The sequence below is a fragment of the Onychomys torridus genome, chromosome 4 (genome assembly GCF_903995425.1).
Source record: "Onychomys torridus chromosome 4, mOncTor1.1, whole genome shotgun sequence".
Lineage (NCBI taxonomy): Eukaryota > Metazoa > Chordata > Mammalia > Rodentia > Cricetidae > Onychomys > Onychomys torridus.
Window position 1 is genome coordinate 42,505,227 of NC_050446.1, and position 19,512 is coordinate 42,524,738.

At 37.3% G+C, this 19,512-nt stretch overlaps 1 protein-coding gene across 3 annotated transcripts in view; it reads left to right on the top strand.

The window, feature by feature from the left end:
- The window catches only part of LOC118583210 (sodium channel protein type 2 subunit alpha), a 143,964-nt gene that overhangs the window by 49,996 nt on the left and 74,456 nt on the right, over window positions 1–19,512 (top strand). For all 3 annotated transcript variants that reach the window (XM_036186625.1, XM_036186627.1, XM_036186626.1), the window contains exons 3-11: window positions 62–180; window positions 9,969–10,058; window positions 10,974–11,102; window positions 11,671–11,762; window positions 12,652–12,924; window positions 15,753–15,816; window positions 17,326–17,467; window positions 17,606–17,812; window positions 19,038–19,325. In XM_036186625.1, the coding sequence (XP_036042518.1) occupies window positions 62–180; window positions 9,969–10,058; window positions 10,974–11,102; window positions 11,671–11,762; window positions 12,652–12,924; window positions 15,753–15,816; window positions 17,326–17,467; window positions 17,606–17,812; window positions 19,038–19,325 (1,404 nt within the window). The remainder of the gene's footprint in view (window positions 1–61; window positions 181–9,968; window positions 10,059–10,973; window positions 11,103–11,670; window positions 11,763–12,651; window positions 12,925–15,752; window positions 15,817–17,325; window positions 17,468–17,605; window positions 17,813–19,037; window positions 19,326–19,512) is intronic.

Below are 19,512 nucleotides of genomic sequence, written 5' to 3' on the forward strand. Positions count from 1 at the left end.
TCTTACGATGTCCTAGCTGTATTCCTACATTCTGTTCCACGTGTTGTGTTTTCTCTTTCAGACCTTTATAGTATTGAATAAAGGGAAGGCCATCTCCCGGTTCAGTGCCACCTCCGCCCTGTACATCCTCACTCCCTTCAACCCCATTAGAAAATTAGCTATTAAGATTTTGGTACATTCATATCCTTTTAGTAATGTGGTCATATAAATGTTACTTTCTCTTTGACTTAATTATAAAGTTGAGTCTTTTCAAGAGTGTATGTGGCTGTGTTACCCTAGCTCTTTCCTTTCCTTCAGCACTAAGCCTGTGGCAAGGGGAGGACAGCAGGTAAGTAAAACCCTCTTCTCTCTTCTGAGTAGCTTTCTTCTCTCTGACTTGTCGCTTCTTTCTTTTCTGTTTCCTTCCCAACCACTTGCTACCTCCAAGGCTTCCTTCCTTTTAACTAGACTGCAAGGATAGCCTTTCATGCCTTCAGGTTTTACAGTGTTATATTGGAACAGTTTCCATGCATTAATTTCCCTCACGGATTTATTCTTTAAATCACACAGGGGCACAGAATCTGTGCTGTGTATTTTGCGTCTTTTTGGTCAGAATTGTACAAATTTCTCCTGTTATGTTAGTGCTTGTAAACTCTGAGTTCATGAATATTTTCCAGTGTGTTTCTAGGTACACTGGATAGCGCTTGAGTTCATGAGTATTTGCAAGTGTGTTTCTAGGTACACTGGTGTGTGTGAGGTGTGCTTGTAAACTCTGAGTTCATGAATATTTGCAGGTGTGTTTCTAGGTACACTGGACTTCCCAATGGTTTTCCAGTTTTCCCCAATGACATTTGTAGTGACTTTCTCCTCACCCCTTCTTTTGATCACTTGTTCCCGTGTTTTATCCATAAGTTTAAGTCTGTTTGTCTGTAGCTACTCAAATGTAGTCTTCATTCTCCCTATGGAAGGACATGATTCCTAGAAGCAGGATGAGAGAACTTGATAGATGACAGTGATTTGACTTAGTCCTTGACGTTGAGCCCAGTAGCTGGAATGAGAGGTTTTATTCTCGGCAAAAGCAGCAGTCTGGCTTAGAGTCAGGCCTGGAAAAGCAAAGAAGCAAAGACTTGAAAGACCAGAGCTATGCTGGGGAGAAGGAGAAACAGGAGCATATAGAAGCCTCGAGGTGAAGAGTTATGTGTTTCAGAAACCCAACACAAGTGGAAAAAAACTGAAATACAGCTAAGTTTCTATTAGCACAAACTCTTTCTTTCTTTGGTTTTTGGTTTTTGAGACTGGGTCTCTCTGTGTAGTCCTGAAACTCAGGCTGTCTTGGAACTAACATTTAGAACAGACTGGCCTTGAACTCACAGAGATTCACTTGCTTCTGCCTCCTGAGTATTGGGATTAAAGGTGTGTACCACCATGCCCACCCCAAGACAAACTCTTAAATGTTTCACTACCTTTATTTATTTATTCATTTGGGGTGTGTGTGTGTGTGTGTGTGTGTGTGTGTGTGTGTGTGTGTGTGTGTGTGTGTGTGTGTGTGTGTGTGTGTGTGTGTGTGTGTGTACTTGTGTGCACATGTACCTGCCATTGCATACATTTAGAAGTCAGAGGACAACTTGAAGGAGTCAGTTCTCTCTTCCACATGGGTCCTAGAAACTGACTTCATTATCATCAGATTTGGTGGAAAGTATCTTTATACACTAAGTCATCTACTAGTCTAAAATTATTTTTATGTGTGTGGTGGTGTGTGTGAGGTTCCAAGGTGCAAATGTGGAGGTCAGAGGACAACTTTGTGACATCAACTCTTTTCCTCCATGTTTATGTTAGTTTTGGGGTTCTAATTCAAGTTAAATGTCTTTTGGGGCAGGTACTTGACTCACAGGAGCATTTCACAAGCCCTAAACAAGACAAATACTAAGTTAGAGAGAGTCATGGCTTGACATTTTTGATATAGTCATACCAGGATCTGGATTTAAGGCTTACATCATAAAAATCTCACCATTGGTAGGAGATGTGGAAGATGGTTTGAATCACATAAACTAAGACATTTGAAAAGGGGAATAAGCCTGATGTAGGGTACTTGTCTCAGTTTGGATAGCTATAAAACATGTACCCAAAACTTGCCTGGAAATGTGACAAGTTATGTGTTTAGAAATGCAGTACTGTGAATGTCTTTTTTTTTTTTTTTTTACCCTGGTGGATTTCTTCTCCAATGTTCTTGTAGATATCATCAACATATTTTTCTTTGATCTTTATTTAAGGTTTTAAATTTTACTATGCATATCTTAAGTCAACAAAATTTCCTTCCACCTGCCCTACTAAGAGAATCTAGTTACACATGGAAAACATCCTTGAGTTAGCATTAGAAAAGAAAAATAAGGTTGGTATCTATATCTTGGTTCCCCGGGTTTAAAACTATGTTCTATTATGTTTCAAGCATTTAAAATCTGTGCACTGCAAAAATATATTTATTTATAAGTTATTCATTGTATTTTAAACAACTATGTTTCATTTATACAAATATAATTCATTTGTGAAATTATGACCATCCATCTAGTAGATGCAGATAGGATATGCACTAAGGAAAATAATGACTTAGAAGGCAAAAGCTGGAAATATGAAAATATGAAACAGGTAGAGAAAAGAGACCCAAATGGAAGAGAAAATCAATTTTGGTCCTCCCTCTGATGGAAGAAGTGGTAGGCCCTGTATAAAAGAATGAGGCAGCATTTTGTTTTGAACTGTGAGGATATCATATCTTCTATAGAATAGTTCATAGAAGCTATCATCCACACTTCATGAAAGTCCTTGAAAGTTATGAAACCCAGGAGACAGCCCCAGTGGAGACATCCCCACTTGTAGTTTTCAAGTTTGGACAGAGAATCTGGGTGTTGGAGACAGTGCTTCTATGAGGAGCTCTCTGGAGATTGAGATAATACTTAGATTGGCCTTTGATCATAAGGAACACAGTTATCAATAGGCCAGCAGGCTGATAAATTAAAGCTGGAGCAAGCAAATCTATTATGGTGGCTAAAATGAACTCATGTTTCCATTTTTAAAATTTGTTTACATTTACTGATTTGTGGGAGAGAGATTTGCACTTAGAAGAAGGCAATGGTGTGGAGGCGAAGATGAGAGGTAGAGGTAGACCTTCCTCACCTTCCACCATGTGGATGTTGGGGATCAAACTCAGGTCATCAGGTTTCGTGGCCAGCTCTTTTACCCACTGAGCCATCTGACCAGCCTCAAGATGAACTCTTGACACTCCTGGGGCCTTTTAAATGATGCAGAGTCACAGATCCCCCCCCCCCCAGGAAGTAAATTAAATATAATTTTACTTTCCCATTTCCTGAATTAAAATGTTATGTTCCAAATGTACCATCTTAGAGTAGAGATATAAGTTGAAGAAAGGCAAGTGGGCTCATAATAAATGCAGATAAGCCCTTCTATCTTTTGGTGATATGGTAAAAACTGAGCAGAGATCCCACTAAACAAGATGGATATGATGCTAAAGTTTCTAGCTGGTTTTTACAGTGGCTCTGTGCTTCACTTCACACAATGTAAGCTCTAGGCTCAAGCCTTGGTTTTGTGTTTCCCATAGCAATGCCTTTGCTGTACAGTAAAATGCTTGGGGATGGCCACAGGACAGTAGTTGACTACGGTCAAGAGATTCAGAGAGTCATCAAATTTAGACGTATATTGCAGGAGGGTTGACAGTTTCCAGAGCAACTAAATGTGGGCTACAATGTAGTAAGAGAAGCTAAAGATGGCACTAGGTAGTTACTCTGGACCAGAAGGAAACTGGAATTCCTGTGTACTAAGCCTAGAATGGCTCCAAGTACAACAGATCAACTGCTTGTTTTTCAGCATCCATATTTGAGACATCTGTTAGATATTAGGGGAGGTACTGAGGTGTTCCATATATGTGTAAATCTGAAATCCAGAAAGGGTTAAGCTAGAGAAATAACTTTGAGATATGTTATTGTGTGGATGTTATATATGGTCATGAAACCAGAATAAACCACTAAAATCCTGAGACACACCACAACTAACACTGAACTGTCTGTCCATCATTCACAAAGGGTAGGAGAATGAAAATTATTGGGTTAAGGACCAGAAACCAAGACTCCAATCTTACCTCTGAGATTTATTTGCTTAGTATATGTTGTTGACCACATTATAGTTTTTTTTTTAATCTCAGTTTGTCCATTTGTAAAACTGTAGCCATAGTATGTAAATCATAATAGTAAATGCATTGTTGGCTCTGGTGTTGCATGCCTGTAACCCACGTGCTCAGAGGCAGATGCAGCTGGCTCAAAAGTGCAAGGCTAGCCTCAGCTACAATGTGAGATCAGTGCCAGCCTGAGCTCCATGACAGGCTATTACAAGAAAAACAAACAGAATGTATGACAAGTCCTAATACCAGGATCCATGACCAGCACTTAGGAAGTACTTACGAAGAGTACTTAGGACAGCGGCTGTTGGGAGCAGCTACAAATCGAGCTGCAATGGCTACAATCCACAAAAAGAAATCTTCCCATCATCTAAGTATTTCTGAAAGAACTCTGAATGCATCACTACTCTGCTCCAACTTGTACTTGGAAAGAAAAGGTGCATATTCCACCAGCATTTAAAGCTTGAAATGACCACCACACGTGCAATCCCTCCAATCATCTCACTTTTCCCATGAGAACTGCAGCTGAGGGGTTTTTAAAGCATAGTCTTTATCTAAGATGTTTTTTCCTCTCCGTCTCTTTGTATGTGTGTGTGTGTCTGTCTGTCTCTTTGTGTCTGCATGTCTGTGTCTCTCTGTCTCCCTGTCTCTTTGTCTGTCTGTCTCTGAATCTGTGTCTCTGTCTCTCTCGGTTTCTGTCTGTGTTTGTCTCTCTCTGTGTGTCTCTGTCTGTCTCTCTGTGTCTCTGTGTGTGTGTGTCTTTCTCTGTGTGTGTCTACCTGTCTCTCTGTGTCTCTCTCTGTCTCTGTCTCTTTCTCTGTCTCTGTCTCTGTCTCTGTCTCTCCTTCTCTCCAGGCTTTCACTATATAGTCCAGGCCTGACTGGAACTTCCTGTTGGTGCTCAGACTTCCAGGTGCTTCAGTTATATCTGTGAACCAGCGGGCCCAGATTTCTGAATATGCACTGTCAGTACTGGGTCTCAAAGTTGAAACAGTCATCCCTTCTCAGCCAAGTGATATTGCATTTTTCTTTCAATGGAAGAGGACTGATTTTGGAACCCAGATACAATATATTGGGGTATCAGCAATGCTCATCTCTATATTTTCAAATGTTCTTTTCACTGATTCCAATTATTATATTTATGTGATATTTAAGTGACTTTAAAAAATCAGTTTTATATATAAAATAATGACACAGCTCTGTAGAAAAGAGAGGGATTCAACCTAGCAACTTCCCTTTCTTGTGCCTTTAATAATCAAAGGTTATTACCTAGCTATGTACTAACAAGTATACACATGAAAAGTTAATAGTATATGACATATGACATAAATCAGTATTTTTCCTGGCTCAGAAATATGCTCATATATCAAAAAAGACCTACCCCACTGTTTAATATCCACATTAAAGTTCGAAACTAATAATATGAAACATTTTTCTACCCATAGATTATATGTGAGTTTCTTAAATTCCTCTAATTTCTCTGGACATAGACAAGACTTCAGTGCTTTAGTACAGAGAAGTCTCCTCTTCCTTGAGAGCAACAACAATAACAAAAATACTCCATATCTAATAACCCAAATTATTAGTGGTATTAAAAATAGCTGATAATTATCTTAGCAGACAGCGACTGTATCTTATGAGAAAAGTGTTGGTAGAATCATCCACATTAATATAATAAAACTTAACTTGCTGCTACATTTTTGCTACCAGTTCACACTGAATCACACCACTTGCGAAGCCTGCATGGCTGGTGAAGGATAAATCCGACAGTGGAGGGCTGGGCTTGAAGCTGGGGCTGTCCTATGGGCAAAGAGATGGGGCTGCCAATGCTCCTTGTCAGAAGCTATACAATCATATTCAATATAAGCTTTAAAAAAAGTTTTTCTTTACCATGTATACATAGAGAGTATTTAAAATTTGCCAACTTGGTCCAACTACTTTTATTAACACTTGGTACAAAGAAACCAAAAATCAAAAAGATTAGTTTTTTTCTGATATGATACATATTAGTCTGTTTGTATTTTATTTTATATAGCCAAGCTGTTATGGAAGTATTGTTTCAAGTTAAGTTGGACTTTTGAAAAAATATAGTCTAGTTAATCTATTGAGAAAATCATATAGGATGTGTGTATTTAACTTCTAATTTTAGATCTTAAAAATATGCCTTGATGTGCAGTTTCATAGTTTTTCAATACATGGTCTTACCAATATAATGTTCATGTCTATATGATGTTTTTAATGTGGTTTAAATTTTGTTGAATTCTACTATTTCAGTCACTCATTAAAATCCAAAATAATTCAAAACTATATAATGGATGAAATAATAACTGACAACGATTAATAAAGTAGTATAATTTGAAATTTTATATTTGCAAATACATAGCCTGCCAGAAATACCTGAACCTGACTCTATCTCTTATTTTAAAAGGAAAATAGTTGTATTTTTTCAGTGTCTATCATGAGTCTTAATGAAAGTACATATTTTGTTATTAAAATGGTAACCATACAATATGAACAACACTGTTTTGAGCATGCTTTATTAACTGTAATTTATGAGAAATTAGTCATTATCTCTATTGTTTATCTTAAAACATATTTTACTTTCTTATATATAATTAAATTTTCCTGTTAGAAATAGCATTTTCTACGTATTATAAGACCATATCTCAGTCCATTATGTGACATTAATTTCATGAGGTTTTAATTTTCACTTTGTGTTTATTCTACATGTTCAAACCTTTAACAGTAAGAAAACTTGTATCCATTGTGTATGTAGACTTTGACATTAGGCAACTATTGTAAGGTAACACAGGTAGACCTGATCAGATCAAGCACTGTTGTGAATATTAAACAGTGTGCATAGAATATGCTCATAACATCCTATGACTTTAAAAAATTAAAATTTATTGGGATGAAGATATTGCAGAAAGAGCAAAAAGAGCTGAAGACATCTTAGAATCCTGACCTTATGTTAATACATTATATCATCATATAGTGATTATATCATATATAATCAATCATTATATCATACACAGGATCGTGGGAAGCTGCCCAAATGATCCCAGATACATTTACAAAATCCATTTTGTTGCAGTGTGTAGAATGGACTAAGTCAAGTAGATTATTTTAGAGGAACTCACAATAATGTACAAGTCTTGTTACATGTACTGTTGGTCCTGATGAACACTTGGACAACTCAGTAATAGGGAAATGGAGAGTCATGGACTGAATCCAGATATAGATAATAAGATCAGAAGTGTTCTATGGGAGTTAGATATAGAAGTTTAGGAAGAGAGAGAAATCCTCCAGGCTAAATCATGAGAATACAGACATTGTAAAGGAGTTATATTTTACTGCAGTGGAGGGACAGGAAGGCTGTTAGTTCAGTTTGGAAACTCAACATCTTTCAAAAGGTTTGGAAGAGCCAATGAGATGCCTAAGTACAGATGTCATCTGCACAACTGAGTGAGTGGACCTAGAAAGTTGTGTCACCTGGAGAGAAGATTTGGTATCTGTAAAGACACAAATGACACCTGCAGCTTGCTGTTACACTCTGGTAGGATGCTGATAGCAGGAGACAGGATGCTGGCTTAGATTTTGTTTCTTTTCAAAAAGGAAAATGAAAGATTCCAAATGGCACAGAAACACTGCTGCTCCTGAAGCATGAACAATCAGGCAGTTGGGGCCTCCTTTTAGAAAAGAGGAAAAGACTTCATGAAAAGGGGAGGGGCCATCTTTTGGGGGCTCAGCTGAACTGCAAGTCAAACAATAACTGTATTTTAGCTGTAGATTCTCCTTTTCCATGAAACAACATAGAGGTTTTTCCATCTTTAAGCAAAATAGCTGGAGGGCAGAAGATGGGATAGGTTTGTAAGAACAAGGAAGATAAACATCTTTCGAGAACTTTGGCTGTGATGTGGAGAAAAGATGTGAAGCAGGAGGTTGTGATGAGGGTTGTGGGTTAGAGAGACCCTCTCTCTCAAGATAGGAGAAACATCAGCAAGTTTATGTTGGTGGGAAGAGGCTAAGGGACACAGAAGGTGAGAGAATGGAGAGCTAAGGTATTCCTGAAGCATTTGGAAAAAGTAGCTGTCCAGAATACAGGTGGAGAGACGGAGATTTCCCCCACTGTAACAGAGGAAAGAGAGCAAGTCCCAAAAGGGAGAGCTTTGCCAATTTGGGGTGGGGAGCAGAATCTGATGCTCTCATTATCTCTCTGTGAAGTAAGAAATGAGGTCATCAACTCGCAATGGAAAGGGCGGGAAGAAGAGGATTGGAAATTGAAGGACACAGAGAATGTTTGGAATTATCTTTGTTGGGGGTAGGGAATGCATCCAAGCCGGAACACACAGGACTGTGTTTTGGACCACTGTGGTTAAGGACCATGCATTTCAACTGTTGCCCATCTGCCAAAAAATTATACATCCTTGCAGGGCCCAGAGGGGCTTCTACTTCTTTATACTAATGGTAAACTATCATATGTATATATCATATATATATATATATATATATATATATATTTCTTTGTTTTCAGCAATAAAGGAAAAGTACGCATTTCCTCTTTAAAATCATGTTTTCTAGATTGTACTGCCCTCACGTGGCTGATCCCCATCACTCATTTAGAACTACTCTTATGCATTTGAACAAGCTGAGAATTAAGGATAAGCCTAAGAACATTATTACTAAAACCAAAACAGTCAGTTATTGCTTTGTCTATCACCTGTTAGAGGTGAAAGCTGTCTTTCTAAATTAATATAACACTATGTACTCGCTAACTTTGAACAGGGCCTTTTTGTTTCATAAAAGGGATGAAATGGTTTATGACAAAAAATAAGTGAGAAGGGATGTGAATACCATTATCCTATATCTGAGATTATTATGATCATGTGTAAGTTCCTAAGAAGTGATGCTTTTATACAACTGAAGTGTGATTTATGTTAAATGTGAACATCAATCATTTCAATTATTTGACTGTTGACCCTTTTCGTAAATAACTTTTTTCTGCATGTTTTCATTACTCCAAAGCAATACAAGATGAGTAGTGGGCAATGGGGGAAATAAACCAGAAAATTATTATAATCAGTGTTTTCTCTGTTTTTTTTTTTTTTTTTGAGAAATAAAAAGAACTGTTTACTGAGCATATGCTCTCTATCAGGTATAGTGACTTTTAGGATATTTAGCATGTTTGGTTTTCACAGAAATTCTGTGATATGATTTTTTTTCCTGTTAAAATCAAGTTGGTCAATACTGAAAGAACTTAGTAATAGATTTGACTTAGTTACAAACCTAAGAGATGTCAGCATTATCAGCAGCCAACTTTTCTTATGTTTCTGGATCTTTTGAACAACTGTTGTAGGTTGTACCTTCTATGTAGGAAAGAACTTTGTGTACAAAATTCTCCCAGGGTGACCCTTAGAATAAAGTCCTAATGTATTTCACTAGTTCTTTGAATTGCTTTATCACATGTTTACCACCCTAGTTTATTTATAAAGTGAATTTGCAATTCTGCTGTTTGGTGGATTCTATCATGAAGAAAATTTACATTGATAAACTATTCACCAGTCAACTCACATCTTTGCATTTTTTTACTCTTAATTATTGTTTCTTACTACCCTAAAGGTAGTTGATGGTTCCTTGAAAGTACATTTTACATGTGGATTTGAAGTACAAAAATGAAAGGAAGTTGTTGATAAAATATTGGTAGCATAAGATAAGCATGTTTCAGATTTAGTGCGGATGAAGACAGGGCATGCATGAAAGTGGTATTCTCCTACTGACTTCATTTTCCTTGACAATATATTTCTACTTTATTCAATGTGCTCATTATGTGCACAATTCTTACCAACTGTGTATTTATGACCATGAGTAATCCTCCAGACTGGACGAAGAATGTGGAGTAAGTATAAAATCCACGTTTCGAATTATTCACTTAGTATTTCAAGACATTTTCAGTTTCCTTACTACTTTTTTCTAGCCATGTTAAACCAGATGATTCAAATGTACGCTCACCACTGAATCCCTCTGGGACAGTGGTCCTCACACTTCCAATGCTGTGACCTTTTAATACAGCTCTCTGTATGTGAAGGTGATTCCCCAACCATACAATTATTTTTATTGCTACTTCATAACTGGAATTTTGCTTCTGTTATGAATCATAATTTAAATATCTGATATGCAGGATAACTGATTATGCGATCCCCATAAACGGGTCATTTGACCCCTTCCTCCCCCTCCCCCCTGAAAGAGGTAGCGACCTACAAATTGAGAGCTGCTGCTCTAGGACTAAGTTTTCAGTGGTTCAAATCGCTGCACTGATTTTTGCCTGTTGATATTTGTGGACCTTAATCTTCCTTTTGAATTTTACACACTGGAGATCCCTGATATCTGTTACACTGCTCATTTAGTGATTAACATCAACCTGCTGAAACCATACTGAAAGTCGGCTGGTGTAGTTCAGATACTATCATACAGAGTGGCCGTTTTTTTACATCTTTTAGGTTGAGTGATATAAAAAGCAAAATTCCATTAATTTACAGTCAATGAGAATATCACTTGGAATTGAATGAATTTATTTTGCCTTAAACTTTGCTTAAGCACTATATCAGAAGCCAACATGGAGCCCCTCTTCATGTGTGTCATCTTTAAGACATGTACAATCAGGGCTTAGGTGTATATATCAACGGTAGAGTCCCTTCTTACTATGTGTGAGGCCCTGGTTTCAGGTCTGGCACCAAAATATTCTTTAAAAATTAAATAAACATATGGAAACCACCTACAAAATCTTTAATGTGAACTCGGCTATTTTTCTCAGGTATACTTTTACAGGAATTTATACTTTTGAATCACTTATTAAAATACTCGCAAGGGGCTTTTGTCTAGAAGATTTCACATTTCTACGGGACCCCTGGAATTGGTTGGATTTCACAGTCATTACATTCGCGTAAGTATTTTTATACTGTTTCCTATCCTGGTAGAGTAAATGCAGTTGGAGACTATACTACAGTTCTCAGTTGTTGGCTTCCTACGACTCACACAGCGTTCTTATTAGTTATCATGTGACTCTAGGATGCTTTTCCAATCAAATTATTCAGTTTAAAGAAATTAGGAATGATCCTAATAAATTATATGACTTTAGTTTCAATTAACTGTAAAATAATAATAACAATTCCCAAGTAACAGCTCATAATCAATGGCAATGCCATTCTCCTCTTAGTTGGGAAATCTGATAACAACACTTGCTGAAGTTGAAACGGTCTTGACTCAAGACCAACATAGACTTAGATTTCCCAAAATTCTGAATAACTCTGATTTAATCCTACAGGTATGTAACAGAATTTGTAAACCTAGGCAATGTTTCAGCCCTTCGAACTTTCAGAGTCTTGCGAGCTCTGAAAACTATTTCTGTTATCCCAGGTAAGAAGAAAATGGTATAAGGTGGTAGGCTCCTTATATCTCCAACTGTTTTTTGTGTTCTGTTATTGTGTTTGTGTGTGAACTCCCTATTACAGATATGTGACAGAGTTTGTGGACCTGGGCAATGTCTCAGCATTGAGAACGTTCAGAGTTCTCCGAGCATTGAAAACAATTTCAGTCATTCCAGGTGAGAGCTAGGTTAAACACCGAGGCTGACTTTAGCTGTACTGGTGCTCTGCTCATGGCTTTTTGGCAAAAGCCTGGTTGCTTGTTGCATACTGCGAAATGATGATCAAAAGCAGGAACTGACCCATCCTAGTTTGGATAGGTTTGAATACTTGCTTTTGAATGTTGCTTTCTCTCAATTTGTTCTAAATCAGCCTTTGAGTTTAACAAGTTTAACAAGTTTTGCATGAGGCACTTACAGTAACAGGCTACCTGGTTTGCATCTTACAGCATCAAGCTTTCCGCATAGAAGCTGAAATGTGAGACATGTGGGCCAAGGCAAATTCGATCAATTAGCTCAAAAATGGGCTATCTCTTTAACTGGAGTTCAATGGAAAAGCAAGACAGAGCATGAGCGCTGCATGGGGCTCAGCTTGCAGATGTCTTCCTTATATTGGCCCATTCTCAAGTTTTCAAAGTTCAGACAAATCTATACTCTTGAAATTCAGTGGCTTTAAGATTCCTCCCTGCTCCTCTACTCATACAGATTTTTCTCCAAAACCAATACGGGGTTAGAGAGTAAGACATCTGCAAATAAAAGCGAACTATTTACATAAGGTTGATCGTCAAGCATGAGTAACACAATCATATCTTTTGCTGTAAGGAGTGCGTGAAAACACATTTGGTTCATTTCCATTGGGTTTTCTAAAGAATGTGTAAGTTCCGCTTTCATTCATTTCCACCAGCTAGCAGGCTTTTCGTGACATTTTTATTCAGCCACAAACATTAAACTAATATTGTTGGCATTCTGCATGACATTTGTATTTTTCAGAACAAGCTCATGATATTTTTGTTGGCAAATTATCTGTTGAACTGGAAGTGATAATCCCTCCCTCTGGTTTTATTTGCAGGCCTGAAGACCATCGTGGGGGCCCTGATCCAGTCGGTGAAAAAGTTGTCTGACGTCATGATCCTCACTGTGTTCTGTCTGAGTGTCTTTGCACTAATTGGGCTGCAGCTCTTCATGGGCAACCTGAGGAATAAATGCTTGCAGTGGCCCCCAGATAATTCTACCTTTGAAATGAATATCACTTCCTTCTTTAATAACTCATTGGACTGGAATGGTACTGCCTTCAATAGAACGGTGAACATGTTTAACTGGGATGAATATATTGAAGATAAAAGTAAGATATACTCTTGTAGCCATTGAGTTGTTTGGTTCTTAAAATATTAAAAACTGTACTGTATGTGATAGAAAGTATCTAAAGTTTGGTATAAACCAAATGTCTTAGACCAATTTATATTAACTTCATACATGTATTAAGAATATCAAATTTTATCATTCCTTTTTCCTAATCCAACAAGTGACAGGATGAAAGTAGTCATTTGAAAGTGTATAATCTATTCCTTAACGAGAGCTGAAAGTGGTACCACAGCATGCTGGATATAACCAAAAATTTTACCATGTGGGCATTGGGCAGGTGTATTCAAACATCTTAATACGACATTGGCTAGACTTATTCAGTGCATTATGCTGCAGTGTGTCATAAGGAAGACCTGGAGAGGTGCAGGAAAAATAGTAAATGACGTGCTTGCCTACCATACAGCTCAATCTCTAGCACAGTATAAGCTGAACATGGTAGCATACACCTGTCATACCAGCATTAAAATGGCAAATGAAAGGTCAGAAGTTCAAGGGTATCCTCAGGCACATAATTAATCCAAGGCTAGCCTGGAATACATAATGATGAAATGATTTGAATCTTTTTGGTTGGCTCAGTCCATATGATCTATCAGAATCGAGAAAACATTTTCCAAGGTGAAATCCAAACTTGTGTACTGATCAGAAAGGTAAAAAACTGTGACTTAGTCACTGGGTTATTGATAATTTAATATTTATTCCTTTGCATGAGTATTGGTATTAGAGTTATCATTATCATTTGATTTTATTTGAGGCATGGATATTAGAATAGGTTAATGTTATGTTACAAGTTATCATTGCTTATTGATAATTTAATATTTATTCCTTTGCATGAGTCTTGGTATTAGAGTTATCATTATCATTTGATTTTATTTGAGGCATGGATATTAGAATAGGTTAATGTTATGTTACAAGTTATCATTTTCTCTTACTGAAGCTAGTGAGTTTATCATCTGATGACCTAAGCTCCTCCATGTACTGCTAGATTAGCTGAATGCCACTGTCTCTTGATCACCTGCATTCAATGGAGTTGTTTACTCTCTGATACCCTTCATGGTCAGCATGCTTTTTTAGAAGAATATGAGATTTTATCACAGCTCACATGATACTACATTTATAAAGCTTACATTATTATGAAGGTTTTACTTAAAAAGATTCATTGGAAAAAAATGAGAAATTTTACCAGCCCAATATGAGGTTTTCTACTACTAATAATGTAATAGATGATGAAGAGCTTTGCCCATAAATCTTTTCTCTGCTTCTGTACTGCTACAGATGGATTTCTATTTATAGCGCTTCAGTGGGAGGGGTTGATTGTAGCTGAGAATGCAGAGACATAGTGTCCAATTGCTCTCCTAAGAGGCCACACCACTTCATAGATCCTCCACAGCCAGGCTCAACTCTCTGAACTGAGGCGAATATAGATTCTCATCACATTTGAAAATCTTTTGGTAGAGAACAATAAGAATCAGCACTTTACTGTTCTTTTTCTTCATTCATTAATTTAAAATGTGGAGGACTTTTTAATGTGTTTTCTAGCATCAGTGGCACGTTATGTATTTCCCACCATGTAAAATGTTGATGTTTGTACTCCTCTTAGCAGGGGGTAGCGTTTTGAAGGAAGCCATAATGGATTCTTTATTAGCAATTGTCTTTTATCAGGAGAAGTCTACTTCCCAGCTTACTTTTCATCTTATGGCTTGTTGGGGGGCTTCAGATTTTTAGGCAACCCAATCATCAATTTAATTTGTACATTTTTATCCTATTTTTGTGTTCATAGAATGCTTCTTAATAAGGGATTAAACAGAATGTTTACATATTTTACCTGTACAACAGCCATTTATGTTTTTGGTAGTGTATTGGTAGACTTGCCTTTAAGTTCATAACAATTTAGACTTTTTGTAGTTTGATGGAAAGATCTTAAAATATTTTGTAAAATTATGACCTAGATTTTCCTACATAATCTATTCATGTATTCATTGAATACAAGGCTTTTAAGTACTCTTAAGTATCAATACAATAAATTTAATGTGTGCCTGTGTGTGTGTGTGTGTGTGTGTGTGTGTGTGTGTGTGTGTGTGTAGTTCCTGAGAATATTTTTGAAACTTCTTAAAATTGTATATGTTTTACCTTAAAAAAATAAGTTGCATATATTTAGACAGCTTACACTGTCTGAGCTAAAAGTTTATTTTGTTCAGTTCAAAGGAAGAGATCAAACAAAAACAAACAAACAAAACAAAAATAAAAACAAAAAGCCAAACCAGGCATTATAAGGAGGGAAGAGGCACCTAAGCCCACTCCTCAGAAGAAACTAAATGACAATTGGCAGGAAAAATGTCTGCATCTATTTCGAGTCCAGGCAAAAGTATTTGGAGTGAAATCTCGTTTGCACGCGCACTGAGAAGAAACATGCATTCCTTTCTCTCATTCTGGCCAAGCCATCTGCTTCAGTGCTCCAGTTTTCTCTTGAAGTGTTCCCCAAGCAGTTTGAGTTTATTTCTGTAACAAATTCTGAACCAAAAATGCTATTATTATTATTATTATTATTATTATTATTGTTATTGTTATATTATTATTATTATTATTGCTTCTGGAAAGATTGCTTTCTAAAGTATTTTTTTCAAACAGTATTTAGTCATATAGTTGCTTGATACTCAATTCCTATGGAAAAATTTTTCATTTAACCATGACTTTCAATTATTTTATCTATTTTTTATTATAACTAAACATATTTATAAGCTTCCTCGTCTGAACACAATGATTAAATATTTAAAGGCCTTTTAATGAGTCTATCCTTTGCTCTTTAAATAGGTCACTTTTATTTTTTGGAAGGGCAAAATGATGCTCTGCTTTGTGGAAACAGCTCTGATGCAGGGTAAGTTATACTTCCTATTGACACTCAGTTGACCTCAATAATCTGCCACCTTCCACACATCTGACCCCTACTCACTCCTCATTCAAAGCTCTACATACGTTCTACTTCATACTGACTCACAGAATAGCCAGGGTAAGTGTGGATTCTCGCCTCCTTCACAAACTCGGAAGTAGCAATTATTTTTCCATACTAGGTCTCATCTAATCTTCCAAACTAGCACAATTGAAAAGAGATATTCAGAGAAAATGCATTAGAATTCATAATTGCATACTAGTGTGTGATCATTTATTTAAGCTAGTCTGATCTCTATGGCTTAAGGCATGAAGATCATGTCACTATCTGATACACACGGCGACTATATATGCCTACCATATTTCAGCAAAACAAAGTGCATAAAGTAGACTGGGATATCAGCGTAGATTCAAATTCTGACTCTACCATATTTTCTCACTTCTGCTTGCCTTGTGTTTTTTTTCCATGTATAAATGGGGATTATAATAATTCCGTGGATTATTAAATGTATTAGTGAATTATGTCTACAATATAGAATTTTTAGTTATGCTTAACATTGTGGAAATGTCTGTAATTACGAAGCATTATACATGGGGGGGAAAGCTTAGGAAAGTTAAGAGAAATAGTTACCTTTCCCCACTTGAACTGATGTTACAAAACATAGGCAAAAATCCCATGTGACTTTTTGGATAATGTTGCAAACCTTTGCAAATGATACATTTACCAAAGTTCTCATTGACTATATAGTTTACATTTGGTTCCTATGGTCAAAAATCTTCAGACTTTATCTATACTTAGATCTGTGGTTGGTAAGGCAAACATTTTAACCCCCAACTGCATGGTACTAAATGCTTTCCATGCGGTATCTTATTGAATATTTGCTAGGTTTTTTGAAACAGGTTCTTTCATTAGTCCATGCTGACCTGTGAGGTCCCTGAAGGCTAACAAGGTAGGGAAATTAATCCAAGTTCACTCAACCCAGAAATGTCAGTCACAGTACTGAAGGCAGCTTTGTTTGATCAGTACGGTAACTGTATGAGATCTCCACTGCACAATGCCATTCTCTCCTTTCGGGATGCCCACACAATTGTATCTTCTCCTCTCTGCCCTAGTACACACACACACACACACACACACACACACACACACACACACACACACACACACACACCAGTTATATCTCAAAACATCTTCAGTGAAAATCAATTATATCTCTATAGATTTATTTATCTGATTATGTCCATCATCACAAAATAAATTGTTAAATATATATATGCATGGTAAATAGAATATTACAATTAGGAATTAGAGGAATCCCCAAAATGGACTTGGTAAATTCTGTTACTACATAGGAAAGCCCACCTAGTGCAGGGTAAATGCAAGGTAAGGCCAAAAATACAGACTTTCCCTGGAGCCTGTACAAAATGACTCACATCCAGTAAAACGGAAAAAGACTCTCAGATACTGAGATCCTCTTTCCCTCTAATGTAATTACAGACAGTGTCCTGAAGGGTACATCTGTGTGAAGGCTGGGCGAAACCCCAACTACGGCTACACGAGCTTTGACACATTTAGCTGGGCCTTCTTGTCTCTGTTTCGACTCATGACTCAAGACTTCTGGGAAAACCTTTATCAGCTGGTGAGAACTGATGTAATGACTCTTTTAGGATGCAAGGGATGCAGGGGCCAAGGGACCCACTGAGGAATCTTTTCTTACTTAGAGAGGGAGCTACCAGCTGATGTGAAATTTACGTACATGTTCCTTCCATTTTGACAGACCCTACGTGCTGCTGGGAAAACCTATATGATATTTTTCGTGCTTGTGATTTTCTTGGGCTCATTCTACCTAATAAACTTGATCCTGGCTGTGGTGGCCATGGCCTATGAGGAACAGAATCAGGCCACCTTGGAGGAGGCTGAACAGAAAGAGGCAGAGTTTCAGCAGATGTTGGAGCAGTTGAAGAAGCAGCAGGAGGAGGCTCAGGTATGGAGCGGCAAGCACAGAGACTGTTGGGTTTATCTCCATTCTCTGACCTGCAGGTTGCTGTTGACCTTGGAGAGACAAAGGTGTGTGTGGTGTCAGGGACCTGTTTGGTTGTAAGCAGAATGTTACTTGACTTCGTGATTATGATATACACTAAGGGCGTCAAAATACAGATGATTATAATTGCTTTGTTGACACATTCCTCCTTGTGACATCTTGAGGATACAGACTGTTAGTACTCTGATTCAATGAATCTGATAAGGTAGCAGAGCAATATGCTGTCAATGGAAGTGTTTCCTTAACTCCAGGTAGTGGCTTCTTCAGTGCAGCCTCACTAGAGGGGAGCAATGTCAGAAAATGCAAGTCACACTGCAAGATTTCACAAATTCCGGAAACACAAAACCTCATCTAATATGAAATCATGATAACACTAACATTCTCAGCTTCTCTTGCTGAAAACTCTTACTGTGGACTCAATGAGTCTTCAGAATAATGTGAGTGTTTTTCTAAACATATTTGTTTGACTTAATGGTATTCACTAACCCAATTGTCTGATTTTATCTTTTATTGTCTGTTGGATGTAGGTCTGCTATGTCACTATCATTTAATGTATTTATTTATGTATTTATTCAAATGTAAGTGTGTTTATTCCAAAATAAAGTAGACTGAGGTAGTAGCAACTACACTGAACACTTTTTTAAAGCCATATGGTTATCATTTACCAATCCATTCTGACATCCTGGGGTCCCCTGTTATATAATCTGTGACATGCTTGCACATTTTAGAATTAAATAATTAAAGTAAAAGATTAAAGGTTTAATCAGTAAATATTTGAATGAACTTAATTCCATAGCTCAGTTTGGTAGTCATTGTTGAGTGTGATGAAGAGAAAATACCTTTGAGGTGTAAATAGAAAATTTTAATACTTAAATTTCTCTTTAAACCTTGCTAAGGTCACATGGAAATGTTATTGTTTGCTGTGTTCATGTTGGTAGATAATTAGAATGCCACATGAGGTCAGAATTAAAAGATTTTATCATTCATGTGTGTCTACTTCCATGTTGATTTTTATTCTTTGGTTTATGAAAATGTTGTTTTCCCAAGTATGGAACAGAATTACAAAACTGGATTTCAAGGTCACATTCACAGTATCCTAGATAAGCGAAGCAGTAAACAGTAACATTGGAGGTGGTACACAAGCTGTGCTCACTTTGTGCCCTTCTAGGCAGCAGCAGCCGCCGCATCTGCAGAATCCAGAGACTTCAGCGGAGCAGGTGGTATAGGTGTGTTCTCGGAGAGTTCTTCAGTAGCATCAAAGCTGAGTTCCAAGAGTGAAAAGGAGCTGAAAAACAGAAGAAAGAAAAAGAAACAGAAAGAGCAGGCTGGAGAGGAAGAAAAGGAAGACGCGGTGCGGAAATCGGCCTCTGAGGACAGCATACGAAAGAAGGGCTTCCGGTTTTCGCTAGAAGGAAGTAGGCTGACCTATGAGAAGAGGTTTTCTTCTCCACACCAGGTACAGAAAAAGAAAGGAAGGAAGGAAGGAGGGAGGGAGGGGAGAGGAAGGGAGGGAAGGAAGAAGGAAGGAAGGTGGAAAGGAGGGAGGAAGGGAGGGAGAAAAGAAGGAAAGAAAAAGAAAGAGAGGGAGGGAGGAAGGAAGGAAGGAAGGAAGGAAGGAAGGAAAGAAAGAATGAAGGAAGGAA